The sequence below is a fragment of the Ctenopharyngodon idella genome, chromosome 22 (assembly GCF_019924925.1).
Source record: "Ctenopharyngodon idella isolate HZGC_01 chromosome 22, HZGC01, whole genome shotgun sequence".
NCBI lineage: Eukaryota > Metazoa > Chordata > Actinopteri > Cypriniformes > Xenocyprididae > Ctenopharyngodon > Ctenopharyngodon idella.
In genome coordinates this window covers 27,952,645-27,962,009 of record NC_067241.1, presented here as the reverse complement: position 1 = coordinate 27,962,009, position 9,365 = coordinate 27,952,645, and the positions used below count along the sequence as shown (strand labels likewise).

At 35.4% G+C, this 9,365-nt stretch overlaps 1 protein-coding gene across 1 annotated transcript; it reads left to right on the top strand.

The window, feature by feature from the left end:
* LOC127505009 (NUAK family SNF1-like kinase 1) lies at positions 1-9,288 on the top strand. Its single transcript, XM_051880233.1, has 7 exons — positions 1-350; positions 3,198-3,318; positions 3,463-3,614; positions 4,388-4,453; positions 6,296-6,415; positions 8,146-8,278; positions 8,358-9,288. The coding sequence occupies exons 1-7, from the start codon at positions 138-140 to the stop codon at positions 8,855-8,857; spliced, it is 1,305 nt and encodes a 434-aa protein (XP_051736193.1). The 5' UTR covers positions 1-137; the 3' UTR covers positions 8,858-9,288.
* Positions 9,289-9,365: the final 77 nt, after the last annotated feature.

Sequence of the window (9,365 nt, the reverse complement as noted above, 5' to 3'; positions counted from 1 at the left end):
AGCAACAGTTCTTAGTCTCTTTTCTTATTGTTTTATCACCGTAAATGACAGAAAAACTATTTTTAAGTTGCCGTTCAAAACAGGGACTACAACACGACTCACTTCACAGGTGAGCAGCACCTCCGCTCGCGGTTGCCATGGAGCGACAGCGGATCACTGAGCGCAGCGCGAGCGCTAACGTGGCCTCCACATACACACTGGAGGAGCGAGCAGAGCTCCAGACTTCATCCGGAGTGAAGAAACACCATCATAAACACAGTCTCAAGCGCCGTTATGAAGTGCTGGAGACGCTGGGCAAGGGCACGTACGGCAAAGTCAAGCGCGCGGTGGCGAGACAGTGTGGAAAGACGGTGAGCGACATGAACGGGTTTTCTATCAGTTCTTGACATTATTTCTCGGTTCTTATAGTTTTGAATGAATTCACATGTCACAAAATGCTGATATGAAACATTTGTATTTTTTGATGTCTGTATCGTAAGCAACGAATGGCGTTTTAGTTAGTTAACAATAATTTGATATTAACCAAACAAAATTAGGTTAATAGGTTAAATCTATTATTTTTATGCTAGCAGTGAAAACTGTGAATATACACTCATGGGTCCTCATTTTCAAGATATCTATCTATCTATCTATCTATCTATCTATTTGTGAATTTGTAAATAAGTTCGCTGTTATAAAAAGGTCTTCATCTGAGAACATTTCAATATGACTTGTCAGTGAAACAAGGTGTCTCAATACTTGAGAGCCTATTGGTGCTTATATATAAAGTATAAATGATGTCTTTCTATAATATTGTAATGATCTGACTAAAAATGATTATGCCGTGAAAAGGAACTAGAGTTATGGAAATGTCAAATGTTAAAAGTTGTGAGAAAAACACTTTTAAATTTTAAAGTAAATTCATAAGTGCTAAATAAATGGTTTAACTTGAAATGCTTGAGTATTCTCAAAAAATATGGAGTTAATGTTTTTCTTTGTTCTTATAGTTCCTAAAAATGACTAAGTTTTATTGATTTATTTAATCAAAAATTTACAGACTTAATTTCTCTATTTTGAGAAGAATATCCATCATGTTCTCTGACATCAGTTCTGACAGTGTGTCAGTCATTCAACACGTCTTTACTTAGCAATTTACCTTTTTTAATTACTCTTGGACATTTTTGGGGTCATCCAATAGGCGCTTTGTGTGTGTGTGTGTATGCACATGTCTACTGTATGTAGACCTCATGTTAGCACACTTAATTAAATACTTAACCACTCATTCATTGCTCAGTCTGTCATTTAACAAAAACAACAGAGATATTTCCCTCAGCCTGCTGTCTGCACTCTTTCACAGCCTGAAAATGTATGAAAACATTAATGGAAAAACTGAAGTAATCTCACTGTCCAATCAGATTAGAGCAGCAGCTGAGCCTCTCTCTCACTCTGTCACTCATCTGGACTCAGAGGTAAAGTATTCCGGAATCCAGGAGCCTTAGCATAGCTGAGATTCCTGCAGACAAACACTAACACCATTCAGAGGTAGCCGGGTGCTGTGTGCATGTGTGACAGGGGAGCGAGGCGTCTCTCCACATCTCCAGATTGGGGTCAGAGTTGCTTGGAAACTTCCCAGATGGCACTGCCAGTGTTGTCATATAGACAGCAGGTTTTGGCGACCTCCCATCAGAGTTTTTTCAGTGATAAAATTTCCATATACCTTGGGCCTTTAGCTTTACATTTCAATGTATGTTTACATCAGTAAATTCCATTCGTTGAGGAAAGAAATGACACTGCATGATTTCAGTTAATGACTATCAAGGAATTTTGGAATTGTAAAAATCTAATGGGTTACAATGGAGCATTGTGTTAGCTGATCCAAAACTGCATGCTATGTAACACTTACAGACCCCACATATACCAAAAACTAAACAACACCTTAACCCTCTGAGCCCCTTCATTTTTTGGTCACACTTTGTACCTTGAAATTTTTTTTTGTCCAGGAACATCAATGTAATATATTTTTGTTCAATAATATATTTTGATTATTATTTAGAATTTTGAGGGAATGTTATGATACTATGCAATATTTATACATTTTTTATGAGCTATTTTTTCCATTAAAATTAATATAATTTAAAAAAATTAATAAATGCAATATTTCAGATTAAAATAGAGTGACTTTAACATGTCTGGATCATGTCCATGTTTTTTTGTTTGTGTTATCCATTACGGTGAAGCAAAAAAAAAAAAAAAAAAATCCATTAATTTCCTATGTCGGTCATTTTTGACCATGAAGGTATGAATTGTTACTTTTTATTTTTCAACCCTTTAACATATCCGAATCATGTCCCTGATTGTTTTGTGTTTTCACATAGCTAAGTGTCATCCCATTCTGATGAAGCAAAAATGTTTAAAAATTCAAAACAAAACATTTTTTGGTCAGTTCTGACCGAAGAGGCCCAGAGTTAATGGTACAAAATTTAACTCGCAGCCAGCAGAGTTATATATAGGTCAGCAAAACATAATATTTGATCTGTAGCCTAAATTATATCCATATCAGTTGGAGACTGGAATTCTGATTAACTTATGAATTATTTATTGTTATGGTTCATGGTTGAGGGTGGTAGTGAAATGGCTTCTCAAACAAGAAAAAATATAGGGCAGGACTTGATTTTATCCATGGGGAATTGATTGGTTGGTTGTGATTTGCTATTGGTTGATCTCATGTGAGTGACAGGTTGCCCCGCCCTCATGCTAGTAAACACATCATCAGAGAAGAGATGTCTGAGGGGAAGTTATTTTGATCAAAGATTGTGAGGGAACGTGAAAAAAAAAAAAAAAGGATGTGCAAGGAAAAATCATTTGTAATAAACACTGCAATATTCCAATAAAAATAAGAAATGTCAGTTTTGATTTCATGCTGGCTTTAAAAAATATATCAATAAAAGATAGTCAACGTTTGTAAGCCTTTTAATGAGACAGTCTTTGGTCAGCTAAACATTTTTTACTTTAAGCCACACAAAAAATATCAATATGAATTGTAGTTGAGAAATTGCAAACAACATCACAGAAGAGATGTATTCAAGTCTGTATTAACTGCATTTTCCATGTATTTTTGAATAACGTAATAAATGAGCATCACATCATTGACTCATATACTTACAGATATTTAGTTCAATGATGTGTTTGATTATAATGTGTCTGTTTGTGTGCTTCAGGTGGCTATTAAATCCATTAGAAAGGAGAGATTAAGGGATGACCTGGATAGGGCTCACATCCAAAGAGAAATTGAAATCACCGCCTCTCTTACGCACCCAAATATCATCTGTCTATATGAGGGTAAAATACAACAGTCTCACACTATGATTATGTTTGTCACATATCCTAATGCCAAATGCTGTATCAGAGAGATTAAGATACACTCTCTTTCTATTAACCCACCAAATGATTAATGAAATGTGTTTTGTGTGGATTTGTTTTCAGTGTTTGAGAGCAGAGAGAGGATTGTGATGGTGATGGAGTATGCGAGTGGAGGAGAGCTTTATGAGTACATTCAGCAGAAACAGAGACTGTCAGAAAAAGAGGCCAGACACTTCTTCAGGCAGATCACCTCTGCTGTGCATTACTGCCACAAAGTAAACACATTTCTGCTCTTAAAATCTCATGGCATTCATTCTACATATGAGCAGTTTTTCTTGAATAGCCATTTCAATCACGACAACTCTCAGAATAGATTTAAACAGCATTTTATTGATAAGAATAGAATGTATATTGGCTTTATCTTGGCGGACTAGATCTGCTGCTACTGCTGCTGGCATGAGCTGCTGCAAGGAAAGTAAGGAGAACACCCCAGCAGATCTAGGCAGGTGGTGCTGGGGATGTAGGGGGTGCGCAGTCAACGTTTTACCAGCTGAATGTACTTGAATGTAAAATCTTTTAATAATAAATAATATTCAAGCTATATATGAATGTTCAGTTCAGTTAAGTTGATAAATTTGTTACCAGTAACTTTTATTTCTCCTAAATACACCCTAAAAAACCTTCCTGTTTATTTGGCAATCTTAGTAATATTACAAAACTGAATAACACTCCAAGCAAAACTGAATAACACTCTAAGCAAACAGGCTTTGCCTCAGCAGTTTTAAAAACATTATATAAAAATTCAGTATTTATATATTTATATCTATAGTATATGAATATTGGTAATATATAGTATATTGTATGTTTGTATTTATATTTAGTATTTATATCTCAATGCAACCAGTACATTAAAATTAGCCTGGAAATCACAGGTTTTTCAATATTAAGGACTACACTGTAAACACATTACATTTGACAAAAAATGTGTAAATATTATATTTTTACATTTATTTTTAAAAAATGTTAGAAATCTCTTGTCATCCCTCAGAATGGTGTGGTTCATCGTGACCTCAAACTGGAGAATATACTTCTGGACAAGGACTTAAATGTGAAGGTAAACAATTTAAACCAAAACTAATTACTAAAGAACTGACATTATGTTTCATGCATTTTCATTTTTCGGAGTGTCTATTTACACTAAGTGCAAATAGCATCCCTTGTTGGCAATCGCAATTTACACTAGCTCCGCCCACCGATGTCTGGTTGGGCCACTCAAGTTTTAAAAAACGCTCGCAGACCTGGCTTTTAACGTGATTGACGCGGGTTTGAATCCGCCTTTTTCCGAGCTCACATTTATTTTTAATTAAAAATGAAAATAATGTTCTAAAAGTTGAAATAAACTGCGAACGAGTGTTTAATAATATTAAAAGTGTTTATTGGATAGGGTTAGGGGAAGGTGTAGGGAGGGATTTTATTCTCCCAATAAGGCAGCATCCATTTAATAATTTTAATAAATAAAATCATTTACACTCTATGATATTATTGCATTCTGTTAATGTACAAAAATACTGAGGTGCAAATAGTATCTGTCACTATAAAGTATAGATAGCATTTAATTGCTATTTACTCTTATTGCAAAGAACTGATACTTTTACATGGTGTAAATAGAATATATCACTATTTTCACCTAGTGTAAATAGCATATTGCTAAGAAAAAGCTGCTATTGTCACTTAGTGTAAATAGCATCTAGCCACTGCCTTTCATTTTTCATTCGTGTTACCATCACATTACATAAACTAATGGATCCTTTGAGACAAGCAATTCAAACTTTCTGCACACAGGCCTGGTTTTTACAGGGCTTAGCCTAAGCCAGGATTAAGCCTTAGTTCAATTAGGACATTTAAGTAGCTTTTATAAATGTTCACTAGAAAAAAAACATTACTGTTGTGCATCTTGAGACAAAACAATGACACTGACATATTTTAAGATGTCAGTACAAGTTGCTTTCAGTTTAAACAGCTCAAACACGCATTTTAGTCTCGGACTAGCTTAAGCCTTGTTTGTGAAACTGGAATTTTTAAAATAATAAATACGGTGAACAAAATAATGGAAACACTATATGAAATAAAGACCCTAATATAGGATCAGGTAGGATCACCCTTAATGAGCTTCATTTTCTTTCTGGAATCTGTCAAACATGCCCTGAAATTTGTTTTATGGGACATTGATTCTTTTTGGACTTTTTTTATGAGGGATGATGAAGTGTTAATTGACTTCTCATTTTGAACCCCAAACATCCCCATGAAGGTTTAAGGATGTGCAGATCTGGTGGTCATGGAATGCATTTGACTTCATCCTGGTGTTTATGAAATCACTCTGCAATTACATTAGCACTGTGAATAGGAGCATCATCATCCTGGAATATGGGAACATTATAAGGGAACAATGTTCGCATTATTTTGCACAATAGAACAGCTTTATTCCTTGGTCATTACAAACCATATAGAGCAATCACTGGATCAGATGACTCTTGCAAAATAGCTGCTTACACCTACAATGTTTCATACATAGTTGGTAACAGACAGGTTTGAAGGCATCCTTTGTCTCCATATGTTAACTGGATGTAGGAAATATGATGAAAGATGACTTTTATTCATTATTCATTATACAGAGTCTGTTATGAACAGTTTTTGAGAGTAACAGATGTTTTATTTCATATGTAAGCACAATTTATATTTGTCTATCTAATTTCAAGCGATTTAGCATAACCAAGCGTTTTTAAGTGTTTGACAGCCAGTGTAATATGATTAATCTCTGCAGCTGCATTTATAATTGGTCTTCTGCTATTTTTATCCACCCTATGTGAATCAGAAATAGATTCTATTAAATAAACAGAAGTAGGTCACCCATTTTAATACAGAATTGATTTATCTATAATTGCTCTGTTTGTTGTAGTTAGCTGACTTTGGCTTGTCCAACCGCTACATGAGAGGCCGATGTCTGGACACTTTCTGCGGGAGCCCCCTGTATGCTTCACCAGAGATTGTCAACGGACTTCCATACCACGGCCCTGAGGTTTCAATCAGTCTCACCAGTTTTTCTGATTGCTCACCCTTGTGAAACTTGTGATACTTTTAAAAAGAGTGCTTGTTACGGAAATAACATTCTCAAAGAATATACTCAAGCGCAAACTGAATGTAATGTTTTCAGACACTAAATTGCATGTTAATTGCAGTTAAATAAAAAAATGTATTATAGTTTAAATAAGAGTGCTTTTTTGACCCACTTAAGTAGGACTTAAGTACATCTTTATATGTAATTTCATAATTACTTCTATTGTCTGTGAAATATGGTTAAAGCGTACTGCCAATTGTACTGACAAGCATTTATGGTAAACTACAATATACTTACATGTATATTATTTCAATAATGTAATTTCTATTGAAATATATTATGTATTATGTATAATGTATTAATTATGGGTTCAAGCGCGTAGCACTGAAACCCTATTGTAATTGTTAAAATTTTTAAGGATCAGCATTCTCCCTTGAAAGTGATCAGGCAGACCAAACCATAAGTCATAGAGACTTGAAACTTTGAGAGCTGGTAGTACTCACACCATCTACAACGTCACCAAGCCTCATGCTGATTGGCCTAATGGGGCGATACAGCGGTGAAAAGTATGAAATTGCTCCTAACTCCTAAACCGTTAGGCATAGGCTCAAGTGTCTTATATCGTTGGAATCCTTGGCACAAAATTTTGGGGTATTTTGGATTTTTTGAAAAACCTACTTTTACAAACTAGTCCTAGGTTATTGGACCGATCTGAACCAAACCAGTGCAGCAAGATTCTTTGGAGTCTGATTGTCAATAATTATAAAAAAAGTTGAAATTTCGTTTCACAGCTATGACTCGGCACACGTATGTAAGAGCTCATTCTGTGAAAAAGGACAGAGCAAAAAAGGAAAAAAAAATGGCTATAACTACTTCACTGTTAGTCAGATTGACTTGAAATTTCATGTGTGTAAAAGATTGTGTATCGCACGCTCATGACACATGGTAGAACTCCATATTCAGAGCAACTTTGCCTCTAGGACTGACGCTTTCCATCAAATAGTTCGTTAAATATTGGAGATTATTTCAAAAACCAACTTTGGCGAGCTAGTCATAGGTTTTTGGCTCAACCTCGATAACTGCTAAAAATCTTTAAAAAACATATTTCCTATATGGTAAATTGCCTGTATTGGCTGTAAATGGTCTTTTCCATTCATGATCTAGATGGTTACAGGCTTGATAATTAAAACATAATACCTTTTTATGCATCTGCTTAAAGGCCTTAAAGCACTTGAACCCCGATAATTGCTGCTCGCAGCTATATTATATATTTGTAATTACAGATTTAATATATATAATGAAGTACTTTACATGGGCTTTAATTTGTTAGTAAACACCTCAAAATAAGTATACTTCTTTAAAACACAACAAAAGATTATTAAAACAATGATTTAAAATGTACTTTAAAGTAAAACTTTTAATTTGACATTAGTGCACTTTTTAGAAGTCTACTTAAGTGTGTTAAGAAACAGTCATGAAAGTGTACTCTCCTAAAGTACACTTAAGTGACCGTTTCATAATCAGTAATATCATATTATCTGCAAGTACAGTTTTCAAAAATATAATATTTGAAGTACACTACAAGTGCACATTCAGTACTATTAAGTGCACTTCTTTTTCACAAGGCCACAGTTTGTATAGTAAACACGTCATAAACTATTCTGCATGACATATTCTTTTTTATGTCCCAGGTGGACTGTTGGTCTCTTGGTGTGCTGTTATATGCTCTGGTTTATGGCTCCATGCCTTTTGATGGCACAAGTTACAGCATCCTTAAAGAGCAGATCCGCCAGGGACGATACAAGACCCCTGATATCTCATCAGGTGAGATTTATTCACATCCACATATCTGTCCACCATCATGAGTGGGAATTTATCATGACTCTTTCAATTCTTCTTATAGGGGCCTATTCATTGATTGGATGGATGCTCACAGTAAAAGTAGAGGACAGAGCCACTGTGGAAGACATCGCTAACCATTGGTGGCTAAACCTAAACTGTCCTAACTTCCCAGATACTTCATTCTCAGGAGTTACAGAGAGTAAACCACGTGCCTCTACCCTACCGAGAAAGAAACATAAGGAAAGAACTTTCAGCCCAAACAGCAGCTCTATTCTGCTGTCCCCTCTTGAACCTTCTTCCTACAACCAGTCCATGAAACTGCCAAAGAAGGGCATCCTGAAGAAGCTCTACAATCAGGTTGAATACACATGTCTCTCTGAGCACACAGACAGGTCTGGGTCTGCTGGAGACAGGAAAGCAGACACTAGCGAAGATGTGGAAAGAATTGCGACAGATATCGGGAGGAAGAGGAAGGGCATTCTTAAGTGTAACGGAAAAGTTCTCTGGTGTTTCTCCAATCACATCGGCTCCTACGTGGTCGCACAGTTTCAGCAAAACTAGCCAAGAGGGTGATGGAGGTGGACAGCAGGAAATGGAGTTTGAGATCAAGATCTCTCTTTGGAAAACACATGAGTCTACAGGCCTACAGTTTCCCCAGAACAGATATTTTGATCATGCACACTTACTATAAATGCACTGAATTCAATATAGGTAACAGTTTACAATAAGGTTCAATTAAGTATCACTAACAGTGAACAGTCTTATTATTAATATAGGTCAATGTTAATTTATACTATTTACTTAATATACTATTGTTCACTGTAATTCATCTTTGTTAATAACATTTAAACATTGTTAATGATTTAAACCTAGTCTTGCTATATATATTACCATTCAAATGTTTGTGTTTTTTTTTACTGTTTCCACCAGGTATCAAGATACGTTTTGGTCGATTGGATCACAAGTAGACGAGGAAGATGCATACCGTTTACACCTGGTGTTTTAATCTGTCTCATTTTGTCCACTTTCAACCACTTCTGTCCTGATTTCTTCGAGGAGAGGGTCTATG

Bases quoted from the DNA above. Each gene is read 5' to 3' on its own strand.
- LOC127505009 (XM_051880233.1), top strand. From the start codon at position 138: ATGGAGCGACAGCGGATCACTGAGCGCAGCGCGAGCGCTAACGTGGCC. The intron at 3,615-4,387 runs GTAAACACATTT...GTCATCCCTCAG, and splicing joins CTGTGCATTACTGCCACAAA to AATGGTGTGGTTCATCGTGA. The intron at 4,454-6,295 runs GTAAACAATTTA...TGTTTGTTGTAG, and splicing joins ACAAGGACTTAAATGTGAAG to TTAGCTGACTTTGGCTTGTC.